Genomic DNA, 27733 nt, shown 5'->3' on the forward strand with positions numbered 1-27733 from the left:
TATAGAAAGGAGGTGTTGCGAGTTGCACATGAGGTACCAGTGGGAGGTCATTTGGGGATAAGGAAAACTCAAGCTAAAATCCAGAAACATTTTTCTTGGCCTGGACTACAGAAAGATGTAGTTAAATTTCGTCAATCATGTCACACATGTCAAATGATAGGGAAACCTCAAGCAGTGATAAAACCAGCGCCCTTAATACCCATTCCAGCATTTGAGGAATCTTTTACAAGGGTCCTAATTGATTGCGTCGGACCGCTTCCAAAAACAAAAAGTGGGAATCAATATCTTTTGACTATAATGGATGGGTCTACTAAGTTTCCAGAGGCCATTCCAGTACGTAATATTACAGCTAAAAAGATTGTGGAGGAATTACTTCAATTCTTTACGAGATATGGACTACCGACAGAAATACAATCGGATCAAGGATCAAATTTTACCTCGCGGTTATTCAGAGAAGTTATGGATAGCTTAGGAATAAAACAATTTAAATCAACTGCGTACCATCCAGAATCGCAGGGAGCATTAGAAAGGTGGCATCAGACATTAAAGACCATGTTGAGGGCATATTGTCAAGTTTATCCAGAGGATTGGGATAAAGGAATTCCATTCATTCTGTTTGCAATTAGGGATGCTCCTAATGAGTCGACCAAATTTGGTCCTTTTGAACTAATTTTGGGTCAAGAGGTAAGAGGACCACTTAAATTGATGAAGCAAACATTGGTGAGTGAGAATCGGAAATTACATTATTGGATTACGTGTCAAATTTTAGGGAACGATTAAATGGAGCATGTGAATTGGCTAGACAACATTTGATTTGAAAGTTGCACAAAATGTGATGAAACGGGTAACGGACACGAAATCCAAAATTCGTAGTTTTGCCAGTGGTGATAAGGTTTTAGTGCTGTAACCAGTGGTAGGTGAACCTTTAAAAGCTAAGTGTTGTGGACCTTATCAAATTGAAAGGAAATTAAGTGGGGTGAATTATGTGGTAAAAACACCAGATAGAAGGAAGAATCACCGAGTGATTATGTGAATATGCTTAAAAGGTACTTTGAAAGGGAAGGAGAGAAAAAGGAGGTTTTAATGATTCTAACTCGAAGGGACAAACCAAATCCAGATGACTGTGAATTTGACATACCTCAAATTAAATTGGAAAATGAGGATGTTCTTAAAAATTAGGATAAATTGTTGAGTTATCTTCCAGAGGAAAAACGAACTGACCTGAAAGAGTTATTGATATCACATGGGCAAGTTTGTGGAGATAAATTGGGAAGTACTAAAATGGCTATACATGATGTAGATGTGGGAAATACTGTTCCGATCAAACAACATCCATACAGACTTAACCCTTTAAAATTGGCACAGGTTAACAAAGAGATTGAGAGTATGCTTAAAAATGGCATAATTGAAGTGGGTTGCAGCCAATGGAGCTCACCCATAGTGATGATATCAAAACCAGACAGTACCCAACGGTTGTGTGTGGACTATAGAAAGGTTAATGCAGTTACAAGAACGGACTCTTATCCTATCCCACGTTTGGAGGATTGCATTGAGAAAGTGGGACAATTAGCTTTTATTTCCAAATTGGATTTACTTAAGGTTACTGGCAGGTACATTTATCCGAAAGGGCGAAGGAGATCAGCTTTTGTGACTCCAGATGGTATATACCAATTCAAAGTTATGCCATTTGGCATGGAAAACGCACCAGCCACATTTCAACGGTTAACTCACAAAGCCGTTTCAGGATTACCCAATTGTGCGGTGTACATCGACGATCTGGTAATTTTCAGCCAGACATGGACAGAACATTTGAAACATCTGATGGAGTTATTCGATCGACGTCTGGAGGCGGGTTTGGCGATAAACCTAGCCAAAAGTGAATTTGGAAAAGCCCAAATCACTTTCCTTGAGGAGTTTTCGATACCCTCGAGACAAAGGGAAATAATGCGATTTCTTGGCACGAGTGGATTTGATCAAACATTTGTGCAAATGTTTTGTAGCGTGATTGCTCCACTGATGGACTTGCTTAAGTAACGTCGAAAATTTCAATGGACAGCGGAGTGTCAACAGGCATTTGACGGTCTGAAAGCTGTGTTAACCACTGCTCCTGTGTTAGCCATCCCAAATTACACCAAACCATTCAAAGTGGCGGTTGATGCGAGTGATGTGGGCGTAGGTGCGGTGCTTCTACAAGACGACGAGGAAGGGCTCGAGCAGCCTATTGGTTATTTTTCAAAGAAATTGAATTCTCACAAGAAAATGTATTCCACGATTGAGAAGGAGACTTTGAGTTTGGTGCTGGCTTTGCAACATTTTGACTATTATGTAACCAGCAATCCGTCTCACACCGTTATATATACTGATCATAATCCGTTGACATTGTTGGAGTGATTCCGGAATAACAATGCAAGGCTGCTTCGCTGGAGTTTACAGTACAGCCGTTTCATTTAAAAATAGTCCATGTGGCAGGACGAGAAAACGTGATAGCTGATGCTTTGTCACGAATGTGATGAACGGAAGCAATTTCCATTGGAGGAAGAAGAAGGAAAAAATGGACTATATTATTATACCTGTTTGCGTGAGTTGTTTTTTGGAACAAAACGTATATTTACTTTGGGGGGTGTATTTGATTTACTGGTTGCTAAGATATTCACTGTTTGTTTTAAAAAGGTTAACTTGAGTTCATAGAATAAACATTGTTTTGTTTTAAAAAACACTTGTCCATTTTCTGCTGTACCACACCTGTAGAGTGGGCCGTGTGCTCCCCATACCACAATCTATTAAAAGTTGTGGGTCAGGTGAACTCCATGATACACTTTGGGATTCTCTAAACCCTGGCCCATAACACTGGCACCAACATGCATGATGTGCTTCATCAAGTGTGAACTTCACACACCAATGAGCCTTACTGTAGAGGGCATCTGTCACCCCCTTGATATATTTATGTGTTGAGGATATAATCATCGGGAGTACATCATGCACATTGGTGCCAGGTGCCTCAGCAATTACAGACCCGGCTGGTTGGTCATAGGGTTACCCACTCAAACGATGGCTCATGACACCCGTGAATTGTCCTTGGAATGCCTCAGAGGCACACTGTGCATAGCCCAACACAACCCATCATAGAGCAGGCCATTGGCATCCTGAAGAAGCGCTTCCAATGCTTGGACTGCTTAGCTGCAGTATCCTCCACAGAGGGACTCCCGCTTCATCGTGCTCTTCTGTGCCATTCACAACCTGGCACTTCAAAGAGGGAAATTTGTTGCCAGAGGGCTGCATGAAGGAGCTTGCGAGCTCCTCGGACAATGATGAGCAAGAAGGGCAGGAACTTGAAGAAGGGGATGAGAGTCAGCTTCCACATGAGGATATTATCAAAGAAGCACGACATAGAAAACATGCCTTACCGATGGGCACAAGATTCAAGGAGGAGTAAGGTACTGGAAATGTGACACGGCCACATTCCTTCTGTCCCTTACTGTGATGCCAGTGCTTTGAAAATCAGTGCCATTGAGAGCAAGTCCAGCATTCAGACTTGCTCATTCAACCCTTTTGATTTGCTAGGCCCTAACCTTAAGAAAGGCCAGCGGCGAACCCTGCATCCATGTGCTCTGGGAAGTGAATGTCGGCACAACAACGCAGATGGCACATCAAAGGGCTTAATGCAATTGTCGCCACCTTGATGAGAAATCTTTAGTGGACGCTGAACCACGTACATGGTTGGAGAGACCATCTTGGCTGCAGGTCCTGTGCTTTGGCATTGGCAATGAAGGCATTTTGAGAAACAGTTCCAGCTAAGCTTCCAGGGCTATTCAGCATGACTAATCCATGTTGGTTTGTAAGAAATATAGGTTACTAACACATTTTGCACAGTAAAGAGTTTGACACATCTCCCTGACATAACACAAGGGTCAAGTAATTATCATGGCACAACTAAACGTCACATAAGGGAGGCAAACACTGAGAGGGAGCATGGATCACTCTTGAAATGGAAGAGTACATAAATGCATATGCACACCATTTTCAAATGGCGAGACCATTCTCATGAATAGAGAATATATTTACAAAGGTACATGATATATACAGTGATTGAACATTCGTGACCCACAAGTGATGTCAAAGTTTTGTGAATTTTCTAACCCTTCTGCTGCATCTTGGGGCATCTGCAGCAGAGGCGGGGGCAGCCTGCTGACTGCTATGTCCAGTTTTCTTTAATGACTTTGACAGGTGTCCTCTAGAGGGCTGAGATCTGGAGGGCCGCAGCCTTCTTTGGGTCTTCTCCGTGGCCTGGACAGCTGGAGGTTATGGGGTCACAGGCAGAGAGGATTGGAATTGGCTGGACGCTCTTGAAATTATCAGGGTGGAATTCCCCGGGCTCCTTAGCTGCTGTTCCTTCTCCTTATGGATGCCTGAGGGCCCCTGCTAGGCCCCCTGAGGAGAAGGGGCTCCTGGAGCAAAGTCAAGATGCCCCACCTCATCTAGCTACTGATGGATCACCCAATGCCTTTAGCAATGGAATGCAGGTCCGAGCACCAGTCTGGAAGGATCTGCTGGACAAGGTCTCCAAGGCGGATGCCATCTTCCTCTTGGAGACATTGGAGACCTCGAGGCACTCATATCTAGAAGCCATGCCATCAGAGACGGACTCCTCCTTCCTTCGTTCTACTCTGTTGAGTGCCTCTTGCAACGTTACCTGATTTTCTGCCACCTGTCGATGCATGTCCAGCGAGTTAGAGACAGCCGCTTGCAGAGGCTCACCATCTGACTCAAACGCCGCAGCTGCCTGATCTGCAGCAGTTCTCGGAGTGCCAGAGACCTGGCCTGTCACTGCCTTTGATTGCTGTGGAGACATGTCAGTGAGGTGTTCCCCAGAATGTGACCCTGAGCCTGATCTACGTCTGTGACCCACTGGGGTGTGTGCCTCTGCATTGGTGAAGGGTGCAGGTGAACGCAGTGGCACAGATGGCACAGCAGAAGTAGCTGAGACACAGATAGGTTTTCCATGCCTGGGACAGAATTTTCTCTTTTTTTGAGTTCCCTTTTTTTGACTATGTATCAACTCAGGCAGGAAAAGTGGTGCGTAGATCACCAGCTGCACTGCCTGCTTTTCCCACCATTTTTTGACAGATAGTCAATAAACATCCTGGAGATAGTTCCCACAATATCACGCTGGTTAAGAGTCTGCCCTGCCAGCAACCACGACCCTTGCTAGATCAGTCATGGGGCAGTGACAGGGCACAGTCAGCGTACTGCCTGGGCATGACCCTCTCACCTCTGGGGGCAGCACTTACCTGTGTGCCCCCAGCAGGTTCTCTTTGCCAGGTCCCTGTTTGTCCAAACCCATTGTAAACCCTGCACTGGCATCACGTCGAGGGTGGGGTGGGGCGGGGGGAGAATTCCTTACATGAGGAGATGATACAGTGGAGATGCTCGCTCATGACATTTAGATGTATGGTTAATGGGAACCCAATTACATCAGTGGCGGAGGGCAGGAACTATCTCAACAGGAAATACGGCTGGTGTAAATGCTGTTTTGGGATTTTCCTTTCCTGCCCATCAAAAACAGAGGCACCCCACCCCCACCCCCCCTCACAATTGTTGACCTGTGACCTATGCTGCATACTATGAATGAAATGAAACAAAAATCGCTTATTGTCACAAGTAGGCTTCAAATGAAGTTACTGTGAAAAGCCCCTAGTCGCCACATTCCGGCACCTGTTCAGGGAGGCTGGTATGGGAATTGAACCTGCGCTGCTTTACAAGCTAGCTATTTATCTCACTGTGAATGACATGTTCAGGCTGAGTTATCATGCCTCCACGTTTAGCAGTCAGTTAGCACATTCCGTTGAGGCTGACACATGAAGAAAAGCGATTTGGGCAAAAATGTTGGAGAACTAGAAGCACGTATAGAATGAGAAGTGAGGAAAATCAGAAGTGAGCAAGCCAGAAGAACAGGGGATAAAATACAAACAACATTTTTTTCCCAGTCAAATAGTGATTGTATTTTTGAAGATATAGAGCTGTAGTATGTTTTAAATGACTGACATGAAAGTGTCAAAGAGTGAGACAGATTTCATCGTCCTGCCGTGAATTTCAAATATTTAATTCAGTAAGGTTGATAGACTGCTGCCTGCGGGTTTGCATTACTCACTGGTATGACCAAGTTGTGATTGCTTTTTACCCCAGGAAAATAATTATGCCTTGAATTTCAAGCCAAAAGTTATAAAACCTTGTATGCCAGATCTGTTTGTGTAGTTATTCATGGTCAAGGGGCAGGACTTTCCCATTGGCTGGAGTCTGAGTTGATATTGCTGCCAAATGTACATTGCGTTTTGTTCCACCCCACCCCACTTTCTCATTATATATAGTTCTGCCTTTATCCTTCCTGAAAATTGTGATTTGTACTCGAGCACTTGCTCCATGATTGACAGACACACTGATGGCTCACAGAAATACCTGTTCTTCATCTGCAAGCATAAACTATGAGTGACAGTCGGATCCGCGGCGACAATCATTGGCCTATCAAAACATAGCATTGTCTTGCCATCATCATCTCTTTCTGGAAGGCTATAATATATTTCTCAATAAACAGCTCCCGGACCTTCATCATTTTTTAACTTTTTGTTTAAAATGTCTGCTCATCAAATTGCCTCAGAGCTAGTTGATGCATTTGCAAAGCACAACTGGCTTCAACACCTCTGATGAGAGAATTGAAACATCAGCCCAGGGTTCTGATACCCGTGCCAAAATGTCTGTCGGGCATTTTAGCCTAAGGTCTATCGTAGCTGTGACTTCCCTCAATGGGCAAATAACCTGTTGATGCTTACTGCTTAGACTCTTATTGAAAGAAAGAGCACTTGGAGGATGATGTGTTAAGTAAGTTGGTTCAACGTTGACTGCAACTGGATGCTGTGAAACTAGAAACAGGCTTCTGACACATGAGATGGTCCAACACTGTTTTATTGAACTTCCTGAACTTCCTGATTGCTGTACATAGTCTGCTGTGAGTTGACACTCGATCAATCTAACTGATATCCTCCTCCTGGCTTGACCAGACTAACTCTCTACCTCATGGTGATAGTGCTCACTGGCTTGTGCACTCTTACTATCTCAGTATCTGTGTCCTGTAGAGAGAGGGAGAGTCTTAATGCCCTGTGTGCTTTATAGCGGTGGTGTCCTGTCTGGTGATTGGTTGTTCTATGTCCTGTGTGTTCATTGGTTATCCTGTGTGTCAATCACTGCCTGTCTGCATCTCATTATATACATGAGTGGATATTATGACATCTCTCCTTTTTGAAGTAAATTTTGGAACATGGCGATATATGTACACGCATGATTATATACAAGTGGTGAGTGAATGTACATATGTACATGGGAAGGTGTCTATCATGCAGGAACAGAGCAAACTGAACAAAATTTACAAGATTTAAGTCTATAGATTCAGTCTTTGTGGCGGGCGACAAATTCTTGTCGATCGCCTCAGAGGTAGAGGGGGGGGGGGCGGCACTTGGACAGGCACGATTGCTGCCATGTCGGTGGCCTCATGGAGAGGCTGGATCGCTGCCAGATCGGTGGCCTCGTGGTGCGAGATGTCCGGAGGAGGCATGATGATATGCGAAGAAGTGCTGCCAGGCAGTGGGCAGGTCACTTTTCATAGCGCCCTCCTGTTGCGCCGTAGATTGGAGCCATCAGCCATTTGGACAACTAAGGACCTGGGGGCAGCCTGCCTGACGACAATAGCTGGGGCTGACCAACCTCCCTCAGGCAACTGGACGCGAACAACATCGTCTGGAGCCAGCGCAGGCAGATCCTTGGCATGAGCATCATACATAATCTTCTGCTGATCCCTGGATCGCTGCACTTTCTGCAGCACCGTGAGGCGGTCAAGGTCTGGAACATGGATGGCTGGAACAGTCGTCCTCAGATTGCGGTTCATGAGCAGCTGCGCCGGAGACAAACCAGTCAACAGAGAGTTGCCTTGTATGCCAACAGCGCCAGATTGAAGTCCAAGGCTGAGTCTGCAGCCTTGCACAGCTACCACTTGACAATATGGACCCCTTTTTCGGCCTTCCCGTTTGATTGCGGGTAATGGGGACTGGATGTGATGTGACTGAAGCGGTAGGATTGTGCAAAGTCGGACCACTCTTAGCTGTAGAAACATGGGCCGTTGTCACTCATTACTGTGACTGGTATGTCGTGCCTGGCAAACGTCTCTTTGCAGGCTTTAATCACTGACTTGGACGTGAGGTCCGACAGTTTCACCACTTCCGGGTAGCTGGAGAAGTAGTCGACCAAAAGCACGTTATCACGCCCATTTGCGTGAAAGAGGTCTATCCCCACCTTGGACCACGGAGAAGTCACGATCTTGTGCTGTTGCAGTGTTTCCTTGGGCTGAGCTGTTTGAAACTTCTGGCATGTTGTGCAGTTGAGGGCCGTGGTGGCAATGTCCTGGCTGATGCCAGGCCAGTAGACTGCCTGCTGAGCTCTGCGTCGACATTTTTCGACCCCAAGGTGACCCTCATGGGATCTGTCTGAGCACCATGACTTGCATGCTTTGGGGAATGACGATTCTATCCAGTTTAAGAAGGATCCCCTCGACAACCGTTAACTCGTCCTTAACGTTGAATAACTGGGGGCACTGCCCCTTTTACCAGCCATGGGCAAGGTGTTGCATCACGCGCTGCAGTAGAGGATCTTTGGCAGTTTCTTCGCGTATCTGGACAACTCGTTCATCAGTGGCTGGAAGGTTGCTCGCACACAACTGCACCTGTGCCTCAATGTGGCGAATGAAGTGGCCCGGTTCACACAGCATTGTGATGGATCGGGATAGGGCATCCGCGACGATCAGGTCCTTGCCCTGTGTGTAGACGAGTTCGAAGTCATATCGGCAGAGACGAAGGAGAATTCGCTGCAGCCGAGGTGTCATGTCACTTAAATCCTTCTGGATTATGTGGACTAAAGGCCTGTGGTCTGTTTCCGCCGTGAACTTTGGCAGACCGTATACGTCGTCATGAAACCTGACTATTCCTGTCAGGAGACCCAGACACTCCTTTTCGATCTGGGCATACCGTTGTTCGGTCGGAGTCATCTGCGGAGGCATATGCCACTGGAGCCCAGGACGAGGAATCGTTTCGCTGGAGGAGCACCGCCCCAATGCCGTCCTGGCTTGCGTCTGTGGATACCTTGGTGTCCTTGGTTGAGTCAAAGAACGCCAGTACTGGGGCTGTGGTGAGCTTCGCCTTCAGCTCAAGCCACTCCGCTTGATGTGCGGGAAGCCACTGGAACACTGTCGACTTTTTAACGAGATGCCAGAGGGCCGTGGTGTGAGATGGCATATTGGGAATGAATTTTCCGAGAAAATTTACCATCCCGAGGAAGCGGAGGACCGCCTTTTTGTCCTCTGGTGTCTTCATGGCATTGATTGCCAGCACCTTGTCGGCGTCAGTTTGCACACCTTGCTGTGAAATGTGGTCACCTAAAAACTTGATAGCGGACCTCCCAAACGAGCATTTGGCCCTGTTGAGCTGGAGGCCATTTTCATGAATCCTCTGGAAAACCTGTTTGAGGCGAGCAATGTGATCCTCGGGCGTCATGGACCAGACGATCACGTCGTCCACATAGACTCGCACCCCGTCGATGCCCTCCATCATTTGCTCCATTATGCGATGAAATACTTCGGAAGCTGATATGATACCAAAAGGCATGCGGTTGTAGCAATACCTGCCGAACGGAGTGTTAAAAGTGCACAGCTTCCGACTGGACTCGTCCAGCTGAATTTGCCAGAAGCCATGGGAGGCGACAAGCTTGGTAAAGAATTTGGCGTGAGCCATCTCACAGGTCAATTCTTCATGCTTCGGGATCACATAATGCTCTCGCATGATGTTGCGATTCAGGTCTTTGGGATCAATGCAAATGCGGAGTTCGCCAGAGGGTTTCTTGATGCAGACCATGGAGCTGACCCAGTCTGTGAGTTCCATGCCCTGGTCTTGGAGCTCTCGTAGCTGCATTTCTAGATGATCCTTGAGAGGAGCTGGCACCCGGCGTGGTGCATGGATGACTGGGGTGGCATTCGGCTTGAGCAATATCTTGTAGCGATATGGGAGCGTGCCCTTCCCATCAAACACACTGTGGTATTGTGTGAGAATGTCGTCTATCTCAGCCTGGAGATTCGCATTGGGCGAGGCCGTCGCCGGTGTCGAGGACATGACATGAACTCGCTGCATCAGATTTAAGAGTTTGCATGCGCGAGCACCGAGCAGGGATGCCTTGTCAGGCCGGACGATCTCGAATCTCAACGTCGCCTTGATTGCCTTGTGAGAGACACCTAGCTGACACGACCCACTGGCAGCCATGGCATTACCATTGTAGTCAAGGAGCTGGCAGGCTGGTGGAAAAATGCTAGATTGGTGTCGGATGCTATCGAGGTCCGACTGTGATATGAGGTTCGCAGACGTGCCAGAGTCCAATTTAAATCGGATGCGAGACTGGTTGACTGTGATGACGGCACACCACTCGTCGTCAGGATCCACACTGAGGAGCGAAAGGCGGTTGGCAGGCACGGTAGAGACCAGCTCGCGTGTGGTGATGATGCCCACCCAATATGGAGACTTGAGGCAGTCAGCATCGGGGTCCGTTGGACTGTCTGGATCAGAATCCTGCATGCCTTGTTGTACGCAGCGGACATGTCTGCGCTGCAGCTGGGATCGCTGGCTGTTGTTCGGTGGAGCGGACCTGCAGAAGGCCGCGTAGTGGCCAGGCTTTCCACACTGTAGACATCACCTGCCTTTGGCTGGACATTGCCGCTTTAAATCGGCGGAGCCACAATTGGGACACGTCATGACGCTGACGTCAGCACGTTCTGTGCGCCATCGCGCATGTGCAGTGCGGTTGAACGACGTTCGCGCATGCGGCTCAGGGTCTTCGGCCTCACCGTCCACTCGGGCGTGGCGCGCATGCATGGGGACCCGAGAAACGCGCGCAAAACGGCCATTCTCCTCGATACTCAGGCCTTGCATTTTCATTCTGCCTCGTGGGAGGCCAGTTTTGCAGTTTCTGCCGCCCTGATGCAGGAGTAGCGATTTCTGGCATGTTCATGGACAACGCATGTTTCGATGGCGCTGGAGAGGGTCTACTGTTTGATTTTGAGGATCTGCTCCAGCAGGGAGTCGGACTGGACCCCGAAAACGATCTGATCCCAGATCATGGAATCAGTCGTCGAGTCATAATTACATGACTGCGCTAGGATGCGGAGATGGGTCCAGAAGGACTGAAAAGGTTCATCCTTACCCTGAAGCCTCTGTTGGAAGATGTACCGTTCAAAGCTCTCATTCACCTCAATGTCGCAGTGGCTGTCGAATTTCAGCAGAACTGTCTTGAACTTTGTCTTGTATTCGTCAGCGGCAAACGTAAGCGATTTATAGATGTGGATGTCGTGATCCCCCTCAGTTGACAGGAACAGCACGATCTTTCTGGCATCCGATGCTGCCTCGTGGTCGGAGGTCTCGATGTACAGGAGGAACTTTTGTTTGAAGACTTTCCAGTTGGCGCCGAGGTTTCCGGAGATCCAGAGGTGCGAAGGAGGCTGGATGTTTTCTCTGCTGCTGGATGGCTGCTTGCTGGTCGTTGCAGATGCACTCGAGGTAGGTTCGTGAGGATTAATAGCACTCTGGTACCATGATGTGTTAAGTAAGTTCGTTCAACGTTGACTGCAACTGGATGCAATGAAACTAGAAACAGGCTTCTGACACAGGAGATGGTCCAACACTGTTTTATTGAACTTCCTGATTGCTGTACATAGTCTGCTGTGAGTTGACACTCTTATCAATCTAACTGATAACCTCCTACTGGCTTGACCAGACTAACTCTCTACGTCATGGTGCTAGGGCTCACTGGCTTGTGCACTCTTACTATCTCAGTAGCTGTGTCCTGTAGAGAGAGAGAGTCGTAATGCCCTGTGTGCTTTATAGTGGTGGTGTCCTGTCTGGTGATTAGTTGTTATGTGTCGTGTGTGTTCATTGGTTATCCAGTGTGTCAATCACTACCTGTCTGCATCTCATTATATACATGAGTGGATATTGTGACAGAGGAGTGATCAATGCTCAGCTCTGCACCTCAGCAAGTAGCAACACTTTCAGAAAATTAAAAGGGAATTTGCAAAAATTACTGTACGTCAATAGTTATAATTAATAAAGAAAACTTAATAATAGGGAAGTTGATAATCTATTAATAACCGGCTGATCAGATTCTCAAAGTAACAGCCACAGAATAAACAGGGCTACTACAGCTGATGGAACGTATTGTGGAGAGGGAGAAGGGTGAGAAATTTGCAACAAACTGCCTGTAGCTTTTAGTGAGTCATTGGCTTTTCACGTTTCCCCCAAAATATATCATTGCAGTTATGTGGGCTCCTAGATTTATTCCAATTGGTGATCTAAAAAAGTACCTGTGTTATTAATATCATTGCATCTCCCCTCTCCCTAGGTGATGGTGGCTATGCCAAAGATGCAAAGTTGAAAACTCCAACCTCCTTGGCCGTTTCTCCAGATGGCACATTGTACATAGCGGACCTTGCCAATATCCGCATCCGAGCGGTGAGCAAGAATAAACCCCGCTGCAACCACTTGAATGTATACGAAGTTGCTTCACCAGCGGATCAAGAGCTGTATCTCTTTAACATCAATGGGACCCACCTGAATACTTTGAACTTAATCACGGGAGATTATGTTTATAACTTCAGTTACACCAGCGAAGGCGATATCAGCACCATCGCCGGCAACAATGGCAATTCGCTACATATTCGAAGAGATGCAAATGGTGCTCCTCAATGGCTTGTGGTGCCTGGTGGTCAGGTATACTGGTTAACTATCAGCAACAACGGGGCCTTGAAAAGGGTATCTGCCCAGGGCCATGACTTAGCAATGATGACATACCATGGCAACACCGGTCTGCTAGCAACAAAGAACAATGAAAATGGCTGGACAACAGTTTACGAGTAAGATCTTGTTACTGTTTCTCATATGATTGATTGCGGTGTATAAAATTTACTTGCAACAGTAAGTAGAGTTATAAAAGTTTGTACTGTTAAAAATATAAAGCTGTACCACAGACACTTGGGAATTAATTTTAAGCCAACCTACCTGGAAGCAAAGGAAAAGGGGCAGGATAGGGGACGATCTGTAAAAGGGCGCATTGTGCCTTACCGATTTGCACTGAGGTTCAGCCGGCCTTCATTTTAACTGCTCACTGCAGTGGGGTAGTTTAGATGTCTGTCAGGAGCCGCATAAGCCACAGCAAATTGCCCTAATAATCTTTAATCTTTATTGTCACAAGTAGGCTTATATTAACACTGCAATGAAGTTACTGTGAAAATCCCCTAGTCACCACAATCCGGTGCCTGTTCGGGTACACAGAGGTAGAATTCAGAATGTCCAATTCACCTAACAGCACGTCTTTCGGGACTTGTGGAACAAAACCGGAGCACCCGGAGGAAACCCACGCAGACACGGGGAGAACGTGCAGACTCAGCTAAGGCAGTGACCCAAGCCGGGAATCGAACCTGGGTCCCTGGCGCTGTGAAGCAACAGTGCTAACCACTGTGCTACAGTGCCACCCTGTGACAGTGGTACCTCCATTACACTTTAACCCAGGAAAGCTACTGCCAGGTGAATGCAAATCAATTAAGCGAAATACTGCAGATGCTGGAAGTCTGAAATAAAAACTGAAAATGCTGGAAATACTCAGCAGGTCTGGTAGCATCTGAAGGTGGAGCGAGACACAGAGTTAAAGTTTTAGGTTGATGGCCTTTTCTCAGACCTGAAAGATTAACTATTTTTCTCTTTCCACAGAGGAAATGCTGAGTATTTCCAGCATTTTCTGTTTTTATACCAGAGGAATGTAGGTTGGAGGCTGTGTTGAAGGACAAAGATGCTCCTCAAGATACGTGTAAAAAGTTCCTTTACAGGGCCAGGGCTCCCCCCATGTTCCACGTGGATAGCTACCCTCTGCCATGCCCCCGGTTATCTTTTCTTGGCTTTAACTGTTGCCTACATTTGAAATTCTCAGTCCCTGTTCATCCATATCCTTCAGTGCCTATTTCTATTTTACTTTCCTAAAATGTGGGGGCACAGTGGTTAGCACTGCTGCCTCACAGCGCCAGGGACCCGGGTTCAATTCCAACCCTGGGTGACTGTGTGTGGAGTTTGCACATTCTCCCCATGACTGCGTGGGTTTTGTCCGGGTGCTCCGGTTTCCTCCCACAGTCCAAAAATGTGGAGGTTAAGTGGATTGGCCATGCTAAATTGCCCAATAGGGTGTGGTTGCAGGAATAGTATGGGGAATTGGGCCTGGATAGGGTGGTCTTTCGAAGGGTTTGTGCAGACACAATGGGCTAAATGGCCTCCTTCTGCACTGTAAGGATTCTATGTATTGGACCATTATTTTCCATTGCAGGACATCTATCTTACACCACCTGCCATCTTTGTATGTTTAAGCTTTCTAATTTGTGCATGAAAAATTGCTGAAAATGCGGTCTCATAATATCACAGCAAGGGAAACTGGGTATCTGGGTCATGAGTGAATAGGTCAAGTAACTATCTATCTCCTTAAGCAATCAGATTGAAGTATTGTGGAATTAACAGTGCCAGGACTGAGTTGGAAGTTTGAATTTGAGGGGGTCAATTCAATATCAAATCAGGTTCAGAAAGAGAAATTCAGAAAGTGAAAGAAAAATTGGATGAAGGAAGAGGGAATGTGAGCAAAACAAAATAGAAAGAAACATTTAAAGCAATCTCAAGTTTAATAGTTTTAAAATCTCTAATAACAATTAGAACCTGAAGGAATGATATTGGAACCTTCTGATAATCAATTTTCAATACCAGGGAGGTTGTTCAAAGAGCACTTGGACAGAAGTGGATAAGGCTGAATTTTCTGAAGAGTATTTAGTTTGTATGTCACAACCATTCAGCAACTCACACCATTCAGTGTGCTCCAATGGTGGGGCAGGCAGCAAGGGTGAAGTTTTCTAGAAACCCAGAGAGCAACTTTTAGATTTTCGCATTTTACAACATCAAATACATTTCTGTATTATTTATGTCTAAATAACAGCAAGCACCATTAACCTTGCCATTATTTTGACTGGAAATTCTGGCTCATTACCTCAAACTCATTCTCCTAAAATTGCATCTTTCACCTGTATATCATTCACATAACCTGTCTGTTTCTTCATGATTTCTCTTGAAGTGTTCCTCACTGTATGAAGGGTACCTTGTATTTTCATGTATTGAGCAAATTTTGAGAGCTTATCCCTGATGCCCAAATCCACTTCAAGCATATTTGCTGAGAGCAAAGGTGGATCAAGCACTGACCCCTGGGATACAGCACTTGGAGGCTTCTTCAGTGTGAACTAAATCCTTTACCCTAGTGCTTTATTCCCTGCCTGTCAATCAATTTTCAATCCTTGCTGTTCCATTTCCTCCGAGAAATTATGAGCAATGCTTTCCCAAGGGGCTGTGCCAAGGTACTGCCAGGGCATGTCCCTCTCTCCCCTGGGGCTGTTCTTACCAGTGCGCCCCCAGCAGGGTCTCTTTGTCTGGTTCCTGTTGCTCCAGACCGGTTTTAAACTTTGTCGACATGGCTCCACATTGGTGAGGGGGAACCCCCAATGCTGGGAGACGCTACAGCAGGGAAGCCTGCTAATGAGATTTAAATGTATTTAAATGAGATTCCCGCCCCATTCTGTCAATTGCAGGGGGCAGACAATCGCATCATGAGATCTCGCTGGCGCGAATCTCGTTTTTGGCCTCTCGCAGGACTTTGTGCCCATGTCGCCATTTGCCGTGGGCACAAAATCACAGCCTCTGTCTTTTTTTGTGAGATGCCTTAACAAGGGCTTCACTAAATCATATCCATACTTTTATTTCGCCATTCAGTCACTTATTCAAAGCCCCTTTAAATATATCACAAGATCCTCGGCAACAAATCAGTGCTATTTGTCCAAGTTATTTTTATGAGAATTTTCATTTCATGCAGGATTCACCATGTAGTCTACAGCCAATAATCCAGATGTTTTATTGGTGAAATCAATTGACTTGAATGAAGCAAAAAGAAAGTTTAGTTTGAATTGGATAATATGAAAAGGACAAACAAACTCCGGGCAAGATTCTCTGGCCTCACCACGGCATGTTTCTCAGGCGGGAGGCGGCCTGTCTTTGGCCAGCGGCAGGACCTCCTGGTCCCATCGCTCCCAAAGGGATTTCCCATTGAATCCACCCCATGCCACCGGGAAACCCGCAGCGGGTTGCAGCACCAGCGGGACCGGAAGACTCCGCTGGCGTGATAAGGCGGAAGACCTCATCGGTATTTCTTTGCACGCTGACTTATAGCTAGTTTTTTTTTAAATAAATATTTTATTGAAAATTTTTGGTCAACCAACACAGTACATTGTGCATCCTTTACACAATATTATAACAACGCAAATAACAATGACCTATTTTATAAACAAAAAATGAATAAATAATAAATAACAAAAATGAAAACTAGCCCTAATTGGCAACTGCCTTGTCACAAGTAACACTCTCCAAAAATATAATTTAACAGTCCAATATATAATTATCTGTAGCAACGACCTATACATATTATACAGTATATATTAACAACCCTGAGAGTCCTTCTGGTTCCTCCTCCCCCCCCACCCCCCCCCCCCCCCCCCGATCCTGGGCTGCTGCTGCTGCCTTCTTTTTTCCATTCCGTCTATCTTTCTGCGAGGTATTCGACGAACGGTTGCCACCGCCTGGTGAACCCTTGAGCCGACCCCCTTAGGACGAACTTAATCCGCTCTAGCTTTATAAACCCCGCCATGTCATTTATCCAGGTCTCCACCCCCGGGGGCTTGGCTTCTTTCCACATTAGCAATATCCTGCGCCGGGCTACTAGGGACGCAAAGGCCAAAACATCGGCCTCTCTCGCCTCCTGCACTCCCGGCTCTTGTGCAACCCCAAATATAGCCAACCCCCAGCTTGGTTCGACCCGGACCCCCACTACTTTTGAAAGCACCTTTGTCACCCCCATCCAAAGCCCCTGTAGTGCCGGGCATGACCAAAACATATGGGTATGATTCGCTGGGCTTCTCGAGCATCTCGCACACCTATCCTCCACCCCAAAAAATTTACTGAGCCGTGCTCCAGTCATATGCGCCCTGTGTAATACCTTAAACTGAATCAGGCTTAGCCTGGCACACGAGGACGACGAGTTTACCCTGCTTAGGGCATCTGCCCACAGCCCCTCCTCGATCTCCTCCCCCAGCTCTTCTTCCCATTTCCCTTTTAGTTCATCTACCATAGTCTCCCCTTCGTCCCTCATTTCCCTATATATATCTGACACCTTACCATCCCCCACCCATGTCTTTGAGATCACTCTGTCCTGCACCTCTTGTGTCGGGAGCTGCGGGAATTCCCTCACCTGTTGCCTCGCAAAAGCCCTCAGTTGCATATACCTGAATGCATTCCCTTGTGGCAACCCATATTTCTCGGTCAGCGCTCCCAGACTCGCGAACTTCCCATCCACAAACAGATCTTTCAGTTGCGTTATTCCTGCTCTTTGCCACATTCCATATCCCCCATCCATTCCCCCCGGGGCAAACCTATGGTTGTTTCTTTTCGGGGACCCCCCCAAGGCTCCAGTCTTTCCCCTATGCCGTCTCCACTGTCCCCAAATCTTCAGTGTAGCCACCACCACCGGGCTTGTGGTGTAGTTCCTCGGTGAGAACGGCAATGGGGCTGTCACCATAGCCTGTAGGCTAGTCCCCCTACAGGACGCCCTCTCTAATCTCTTCCACGCCGCTCCCTCCTCCTCTCCCATCCACTTACTCACCATTGAAATATTAGCGGCCCAATAATACTCACTTAGGCTCGGTAGTGCCAGCCCCCCCCCCCCCCTTATCCCTGCTACGCTGTAAGAATCCCTTCCTCACTCTCGGGGTCTTCCCGGCCCACACAAAACCCATGATGCTCTTTTCAATCCTTTTAAAAAAAGCCTTCGTGATCACCACCGGGAGGCACTGAAACACAAAGAGGAATCTCGGGAGGATCACCATCTTAACCGCCTGCACCCTCCCTGCCAGTGACAGGGATACCATATCCCATCTCTTGAAATCCTCCTCCATTTGTTCCACCAAACGCGTTAAATTTAACCTATGCAATGTGCCCCAATTCTTGGCTATCTGGATCCCCAGGTAACGAAAGTCCCTTGTTACCTTCCTCAACGGTAGGTCCTCTATTTCTCTACTCTGCTCCCCTGGATGCACCACGAACAACTCACTTTTCCCCATGTTCAATTTATACCCTGAAAAATCCCCAAACTCCCCAAGTATCTGCATTATTTCTGGCATCCCCTCCGCCGGGTCTGCCACGTATAGTAGCAAATCGTCCGCATACAAAGATACCCGGTGTTCTTCTCCTCCTCTAAGTACTCCCCTCCACTTCTTGGAACCCCTCAACGCTATCGCCAGGGGCTCAATCGCCAGTGCAAACAATAATGGGGACAGAGGGCATCCCTGCCTTGTCCCTCTATGGAGCCGAAAATATGCAGATCCCCGTCCATTCGTGACCACGCTCGCCACTGGGGCCCTATACAACAGCTGCACCCATCTAACATACCCCTCTCCAAAACCAAATCTCCTCAACACCTCCCACAAATAATCCCACTCCACTCTATCAAATGCTTTCTCGGCATCCATCGCCACTACTATCTCCGTTTCCCCCTCTGGTGGGGCCATCATCATTACCCCTAACAACCGCCGTATATTCGTGTTCAGCTGTCTCCCCTTCACAAACCCAGTTTGGTCCTCGTGGACCACCCCCGGGACACATTCCTCTATTCTCATTGCCATTACCTTGGCCAGGATCTTGGCATCTACATTTAGGAGGGAAATAGGTCTATAGGACCCGGATTGTAGCGGGTCCTTTTCCTTCTTTAAGAGAAGCGATATCGTTGCTTCAGACATAGTCAGGGGCAGTTGTCCCCTTTCCTTTGCCTCATTAAAGGTCCTCGTCAGTACCGGGGCGAGCAAGTCCACATATTTTCTATAGAATTCGACTGGGAATCCATCCGGTCCCGGGGCCTTTCCTGCCTGCATGCTCCTAATTCCTTTCACCACTTCTTCTACCTCGATCTGTGCTCCCAGTCCCACCCTTTGCTGCTCTTCCACCTTGGGAAATTCCAGCCGATCCAGGAAGCCCATCATTCTCTCCCTCCCATCCGGGGGTTGAGCTTCATATAATTTTTTATAAAATGTCTTGAACACTCCATTCACTCTCTCCGCTCCCCGCTCCATCTCTCCTTCCTCATCCCTCACTCCCCCTATTTCCCTCGCTGCTCCCCTTTTCCTCAATTGGTGTGCCAGCAACCTGCTCGCCTTCTCCCCATATTCGTACTGTACACCCTGTACCTTCCTCCATTGTGCCTCTGCAGTGCCCGTAGTCAGCAAGTCAAATTCTACATGTAGCCTTTGCCTTTCCCTGTACAGTCCCTCCTCCGGTGCTTCCGCATATTGTCTGTCCACCCTCAAAAGTTCTTGCAGCAACCGCTCCCGTTCCTTACTCTCCTGCTTCCCTTTATGTGCCCTTATTGATATCAGCTCCCCTCTAACCACCGCCTTCAACGCCTCCCAGAACACTCCCACCTGGACCTCCCCATTATCATTGAGTTCCAAGTACTTTTCATTGCACCCCCTCACCCTTAGACACACCCCCTCATCTGCCATTAGTCCCATGTCCATTCTCCAGGGTGGGTGCCCTCCTGTTTCCTCCCCTATCTCCAAGTCTACCCAGTGTGGAGCGTGATTCGAAATGGCTATAGCCGTATACTCCGTTCCCCTCACCTTCGGGATCAATGCCCTTCCCAGCACAAAAAAGTCTATTCGCGAGTAGACTTTATGGACATAGGAGAAAAACGAGAACTCCTTACTCCTAGGTCTGCTAAATCTCCACGGGTCTACACCTCCCATCTGCTCCATAAAATCTTTAAGTACCTTGGCTGCTGCCGGCCTCCTTCCAGTCCTGGACTTCGACCTATCCAGCCCTGGTTCCAACACCGTATTAAAATCTCCCCCCATTATCAGCTTTCCCATCTCTAGGTCCGGAATGCGTCCTAGCATCCGCCTCATAAAATTGGCATCATCCCAGTTCGGGCATATACGTTTACCAAAACCACCGTCTCCCCCTGTAGTTTGCCACTCACCATCACGTATCTGCCCCCGTTATCCGCCACTATAGTCTTTGCCTCGAACATTACCCGCTTCCCCACTAATATAGCCACCCCCCTGTTTTTCGCATCTAGCCCCGAATGGAACACCTGCCCCACCCATCCTTTGCGTAGCCTAACCTGGTCTATCAGTTTCAGGTGCGTTTCCTGTAACATAACCACATCTGCCTTAAGTTTCTTAAGGTGTGCGAGTACCCGTGCCCTCTTTATCGGCCCATTCAGCCCTCTCACGTTCCACGTGATCAGCCGGGTTGGGGGGCTTCCTACCCCCCCCCCCTTGTCGATTAGCCATCACCTTTTTCCAGCTCCTCACCCGGTTCCCACGCAGCTGTATCTCCCCCAGGCGGTGCCCCCCCGCCCATCCTCTCCCATACCAGCTCCCCCCTCTCCCCAGCAGCAGCAACCCAGTAATTCCCCCCTCCCACCCCCCCCCGCCTTATCCCCCGCTAGCGTAATTACTCCCCCCATGTTGCTCCCAGAAGTCAGCAAACTCTGGCCGACCTCGGCTTCCCCCCGTGACCTCGGCTCGCACCGTGCGACGCCCCCTCCTTCCTGCTTCTCTATTCCCGCCATGATTATCATAGCGCGGGAACCAAGCCCGCGCTTCTCCCTTGGCCCCGCCCCCAATGGCCAACGCCCCATCTCCTCCACCTCCCCTCCTCCCCCCATCACCACCTGTGGGAGAGAGAAAAGTTACCACATCGCAGGATTAGTACATAAAACTCCTCTTTCCCCCTTTTTAACCCCCCTCTTTGCCCCCCACATTCGCCCCACCACTTTGTTCAAACGTTCTTTTTAATAACCCGCTCATTCCAGTTTTTCTTCCACAATAAAAGTCCACGCTTCATCCGCCGTCTCAAAATAGTGGTGCCGCCCTCGATATGTGACCCACAGTCTTGCCGGTTGCAGCATTCCAAATTTTATCTTCTTTTTATGAAGCACCGCCTTGGCCCGATTAAAGCTCGCCCTCCTTCTCGCCACCTCCGCACTCCAGTCTTGATAAACGCGGATCACCGCGTTCTCCCATTTACTGCTCCGAGTTTTCTTTGCCCATCTAAGGACCATTTCTCTATCCTTAAAACGGAGGAATCTCACCACTATGGCTCTGGGAATTTCTCCTGCTCTCGGCCCTCGCGCCATCACTCGGTATGCTCCCTCCACCTCCAACGGACGCGCCGGGGCCTCCGCTCCCATTAACGAGTGCAGCATCGTGCTCACATATGCCCCGACGTCCGCTCCCTCCACACCTTCAGGAAGACCAAGAATCCTCAGGTTGTTCCTCCTTGCGTTGTTCTCCAGTGCCTCCAACCTTTCCACACATCGTTTCTGATGTGCCTCATGCGTCTCCGTCTTCACCACCAGGCCCTGTATGTCGTCCTCATTCTCGGCTGCCTTTGCCTTCACGACCCGAAGCTCCTGCTCCTGGGTCTTTTGTTCCTCCTTTAGCCCTTCAATCGCCTGTAGTATCGGGGCCAACAGCTCTTTCTTCATTTCCTTTTTGAGCTCTTCCACACAGCATTTCAAGAACTCTTGTTGTTCAGGGCCCCATGTTAAACTGCCACCTTCCGACGCTATCTTGGTTTTTGCTTGCCTTCCTTGCCGCTGTTCTAAAGGATCCACTGCAATCCGGCCACTTTCTCCTCCTTTTTTCATCCGTATCCAGGGGGGATTCCCTTCTGGTTTACGGCACAGTGTTTTTAGCCGTCAAACTTGCCGTTGGGTTCCTATCAAGAGCCCAAAAGTCCGTTTCACCGGGAGCTGCCGAAACGTGCGACTCAGCTGGTCATCGCCGCACCCGGAAGTCCCGATTTATAGCTAGTTAATTGAATAATTTATTCCAGTTAGGAAAATCTCTCCTCTTCCTTTTCAATTCTTGCCAAAATGCTTGCTCTCTTTACATTTGGTTATGGCTGTTAATTCTGTGCTTGTGCTTTGCACTGCCAATCATCTGATACTTGGGCACTTATGCTTGAGGCTGTTGACTTTCTGATGCCCGCCATTCCTATATAAGGACTGTCAATCATCTGCTAATACTCAAGGTTATCAGTCTCCCACTGTTTATCACTTGCTCCTTCACAGTCTTCACAGTCTCAGTCAGTAAAATACAACCTTATCCTTATAGCCAGCTCAGAACTTCCCCCGTCACTAGCCTTTTTAACCATAAATGCAAAATAAATGTTGAAAATTGTATTTTGTTATTGCAGTCTAATACTACAAACAGGCCATCTGATTGGCACATGCAAATATGGAATTCAAATAATGGCATTTAAAAAACACTCATTAAGGGCAGGGGCTTGTTACAATTTGTTACATTACAAATGAGGTGCAATGTAATTGATTGAGGTAATTCCACATCTATTTCATCAGCTCAAAATGAGTGATTGAGGAGGAAAGGTTCTTGGTAAACAGATTATTGTGATAAGACTAAAACTCACTCTGAGAAAGAAACAATGAGGCCGATGTAATGACAAATTCAAGCAGAGTTATGTGTAAATTGACAGCTATCTAAACGCCTGTGCAAACAATTACCTGTGCTTGTATCGCACCTCCTGATATATGGTTAGAAAAACAATCTGCAGCAAAATCATCAGAGAATAAGAATGCAGTAGCTTATAGAAAGAAGTCTCACTGTGGGGCAGTATTAGTGAGAAATGCTCCTATTCCTTCTGAAACAATGCTATCTCTCAGATATATCCTAAACAATTCAGATATACAATGCATCTATTTTTTCATAACTTGATTATCAAACAGATGCAGGTCAATGATAAACAAGCAGAGCAAAGTGTCATGCAGACAGCACCTGCAATGTCACAACTGGTTTGGCCAATCCACCTACCCTGCACATCTTTGGGTTGTGGGGGTGAGACCCACACAGACACGGGGAGAATGTACAAACTCCACAAGGACAGTGACCCAGGGCTGTGATTGAACCCGGGTCCTCAGCACCGTGAAGCAGCAGTGCTAACCGTTGTGCCACCGTGCTGCCCTGTCACAACTGGTTTGTGAGGGAGCTAATACACAACACAGATGATTCAGGGCAAGATTTAAGATCAAAATGATGAAAATAGGAGATGGAGGTGACACACAGAGCGAGTGTGACTCTGGGAATCAACATGGAGGCACAGTGAAGCATTTTGGTTCAGATTGCACTGAGTAAAATACCTCAGGTTCTGAGCACATCAGTTGGATATTATTTTTGTTTTCTGAATTTTGAGTAATCAATTAATTTTTTCCAATTAAGCGGCAATTTAGCATGGCCAATCCATCTACCCTGCACATCTTTGGGTTGTGAGGGCGGAACTCACGCAAACACAGGGAGAATGTGCAAACTCCACATGGACAGTGACCCAGAGCCGGGCTCAACCTGGGACCACTGCGCCGTGAGGCAGCTGTGCTAACCACTGTGCCGCCATGCTGCCCTATGAGTTGGATATTATGGGAACAATATGAAAAGAGCCTCCTTCAGAACTGTACAGGCACATAGAAAGTTTGCGCATTCTACTTTGGCTTACTTCAGCATGTCTGATGGCAAGCAAAGTTCAGCTGAACAAAAGCCATAAAGGTGGGTGCTTAATACACATTGAGCAGCCACAATCTGTAACCTTACGACGTGGCATATCCTACACTCTACTTTTACCACCAAGCCAGCGGATCAGCCCTGGTTCAATGAAGACTGCAAGAGGGCATTCCAGGAGCAGCACCAGGCTTACCGAAAAATGAGATGTCAAACTGCTGAGACTACAACACTACTTGCGTGCCAAAGAACATAAGCAGCAAGTGATAGACAAAGCTAAGCGATCCCACAACCAACGGATCAGTTCTAAGCTCTGAAGTGCTGCCACATCCAGTCGTGAATGGTTTTGGACTATTAAACAACTCACTAGAGAAGGAGGCTCCACAAATACCCCCATCCTCAATGATGGCGGAGCCCAGCACATCTGTGCAAAAGGCAAGGCTGAAGAATTCGCAGTAATATTCAGCCAGAAGCGCCAAGTGAATGATCCATCACGGTCTCCTCCAGAGGTCCCCAGCATTACAGATGCCAGTCTTTAGCCAATGAGATTCACTCCGCGTGATATCAAGAAACAAGCTGAAGGCACTGGATACTGCAACTGCTATGGGCCTTTAATATTCCGTCAATAGTACTGAAGACGTGCTCCAGAACTTGCCACACCCCTAGCCAAGCCGTTCCAGTACAGCTGCAACACTGGCACCGACCCAGCAATGTGGAAAATTACCCGGGCATGTCCTGTACACAAGAATTCCAGCCAATTACCGCCCAGTCAGTTAGCTCAATCATCAGAAAAGTGATGGAAGGAGTCATCCACATTGCTAAAAAGCGGTACTTACTGAGCATAATCTACTCAAAGAAGCTCAGTTTGGTTTCCGCCAGGGTCAGTTAGCTCCTGATGTCATTACAGACTTGGTTCAAACATGGACAAAAAAGATGAACTCCAGAGGTGTGGCGAGATTGACTGCCCTTAACATGAAGGCAGCATTTGATCGAGAAAGGCATTAAGGAGCCCGAGCTAAACTGGAGTAAATGGGAATCAGGGGGAAAACTCTCCACTGGTTGGAGTCATACACAGCACAAAGGAAGATGGTTGTGGTGGTTGATGGTCAGTCAACATACTCCTGAGACATCACTGCCAGAGTTCCTCAGGGTAGTGTCCTCAGCCCAACCATCTTCAGTTGCTTCATTAATGACCTCCCTTCCAATATAAGGTCAGATGTGGGGATATTCGCTGATAAGTATACAATGTTCAGTCCATTTACGATTCCTTAGACGCTGAAGCAGTCCACGTGCAAATGCAACAAGAGCTAGACAATATCCAGGCTTGAGCTGACAAATGGCAGAAGTGCCAGACAATGACCATCTCAAATAAAAGAGAATCAAACCCCTTGATATTCAATGGAGTAACCATCACTGAATCACCAACTTTCAACATCCTGGGGGTTGCCATTGACCAGAAACTGAACTGGATTAGCCATATAAAAAATGTGTCCACAAGAGCAGGTCAAAGGCTAGGAATTCTGTGGCTAGTAACTCACCTCCTGACTCCACAAAGCCTGTCCACCACCTACAAGGCACAAGTCTGGAGTGTAATGGAATACTCTCCACTTGCCTGGATGAGTGTAGCTCCAACAACACTCAAGAAGCTCGACACCACCCAAGACAAAGCAGCCAACTTGATTGGCACCCTTCCACAAACATTCACACCCTCCATCACTGACTCACAGCAGCAGCAGTGTGCACCACCTACAAGATGCACTGTAGGAACTCGCCAAGGTTTCTTAAGCAGCACCTTCCAAACCCATGACCTCTATCATTTAGGAGGGCAAGGGCAGCAGGTACATGAGAGCACCACCATCTGGAGGTTCCCCTCCAAGACACTCACCATCCTGACTTAGAAATATATCACCGTGTCTTCACTGTCGCTGTGTCAAAATCCTGGAACTCCCTCCTTTAAACACAATGTAAACCTACACCACATGGACTGTGGTTCAAGAATGCAGCTCACCACCACCTTCCGAAGGGCAATTAGGAATGGGAACAAATGCTGGCCTATCCAGCGAAGCCCCATCCCATTAAAAAATATATTTTTTAAATGTTGCTCTTTCATGGGTGAGTGAGCTCATTTACGGGCCTATGAGTGAATGTGTTTCTCATTTACAACTTTCATTTTCACGCATGTACGAACAGGCTTATTTCATGTTTGTATCACATGACTTGGCCCATTGCTCATTTGGACCTCCTGTATTCAGACACATTTCCGCAGGCAGTCCCATTTAATGCATGTGCACAGTGGTTCCGTACTGGATTAGGTACAAGATGACAATTTAACTGAGTGATATGTTGGTGATTTTACCTCTTTCTTAGATTCAGAGATTGAAACAATCTTCCACTAAATCCAACACCTTTATTGAGAATATTCAAAAAGAAATCAATTAATTGACCTGAGAGGTCAATTTGAGGTGACTCTAGGTCACTTGGGATTGATCTTTGACCGAGATCGTCCTGATTGTTCACCAGGACTCTTCCTGTCAATACATCTCTTTTGTCTTCTTTCCGGAGACCTGTCCTTCAATATGTACCTTCTGTCTTTTTTCATGAGTGTTCCTATGTGGGACTATTTCAGGGCTTGATAAAAAGAATACAGAATTCATGCAAATTCTCTCCTTGGTGCAGCTTGTTTAGTTGATTGCCTGATTGGCTGTAGGTTGATTTCTGAATTTCCAAGTTGTCTTATATGATTCAGCCATATAAGGACTTCTTTTCCTCCTGTGATTACCTGTCCAGTTTCAATCAGCCTGCGCTGATTTCAACCATTTTGCTGTGTTCAATTCAGCAGTATCACTGCAATTAACAAGTATCAATATGAGTAGCAAGTATTGGATCCATCCATTCTGCACATAACAAACACTGCTGTGAACTTGTAGCCGGGACATTAACCCTTTCCTTACACTTTCAGATTTTCAAATCTGATTGAGTACATTCAGTTCGTTGTGAAACCTAGAGAGCACCTGATGTGTCCCAATTCCTGACATTGCTGGTGAGCTTCCCAGATCTGGGGTCCATACATGTCCAGTCACTAACAGTATTAGTCTGGGCCAGTCTGTGCTCCACCTTTGCCTGGGTAGATGGGCTGTTGAGTCCTGGGGGAATTATGCTTCCAGTCTTTGGGGTGAGATCTTTTGTCAGTCCCTAATAATGCAGAAGTGTCTAACATCATCAGCACTTTGGTAAAAAGAATCTTTCTGCTGACCCGTTCAGCCTGAAGGATCCACCTTTGATTTTGGTCAATAGTCATTTTTTCCAGGCTCCAACCAAAAACAAAGCAAAGAAACCCCAACCCTGATACCTCATCAGGAGAATTAGCAGAGATTAGTATTGTGGAAGCATTTTGTCTGGAGTGCAATTTTGATCTCGAACAGTTATAAATAAATCCTTAATAAAGTCTGAAAATAAATTAACTAGAATATTGGAGAATTAATTTGTGTCAGCCCTGTGTTCTACAATCATTTTGCCATTAATTTTTATGTTTTCTTTCCAATCTATTTCCATTTCATCCTCTAATTAGCATGTGATTGAGATTAACCTTGCCCCTTCGTTACCATGTTGCTGCAATAAAACAGCTGAAAACCTGATGCCACAGTTACCTGTATCCATATCTTAGGTATAAAAGATGGACTGATTTTCAACCGGGCACAGCAGCCTAGTCCCTTTCCACTGCGAAAGGTTGAAATAAATCTGACTGTGCAACAGCAAATATCCAATTTTGCTTGAAGCGATGTGCTTTTCAAAGATTTTTCCATTTGTTTCTATGCTGCATTTGCAAGTACAGTGGTGCAGTGCAGCACGGTAGCATAGTGGTTAGCACAATTGCTTCACAGCAACAGGGTCCCAGGTTCGATTCTCGGCTGAGTCACTGTCTGTGTGGAGTCTGCACGTTCTCTCCGTGTGTGCGTGGGTTTCCTC

The 27733-nt window shown here is 47.1% G+C and overlaps 1 protein-coding gene across 3 annotated transcripts in view; it reads left to right on the forward strand.

Annotated features, from left to right (window-relative positions):
• The window catches only part of tenm1 (teneurin transmembrane protein 1), a 1545585-nt gene that overhangs the window by 1405899 nt on the left and 111953 nt on the right, over window positions 1–27733 (forward strand). For all 3 annotated transcript variants that reach the window (XM_072505612.1, XM_072505613.1, XM_072505614.1), the window contains one exon: window positions 12478–12988. In XM_072505612.1, coding sequence (XP_072361713.1) covers window positions 12478–12988 — 511 coding nt within the window. The remainder of the gene's footprint in view (window positions 1–12477; window positions 12989–27733) is intronic.

The sequence above is a fragment of the Scyliorhinus torazame genome, chromosome 5, assembly GCF_047496885.1.
Source record: "Scyliorhinus torazame isolate Kashiwa2021f chromosome 5, sScyTor2.1, whole genome shotgun sequence".
In the NCBI taxonomy this organism is placed as follows: Eukaryota; Metazoa; Chordata; class Chondrichthyes; order Carcharhiniformes; family Scyliorhinidae; genus Scyliorhinus; species Scyliorhinus torazame.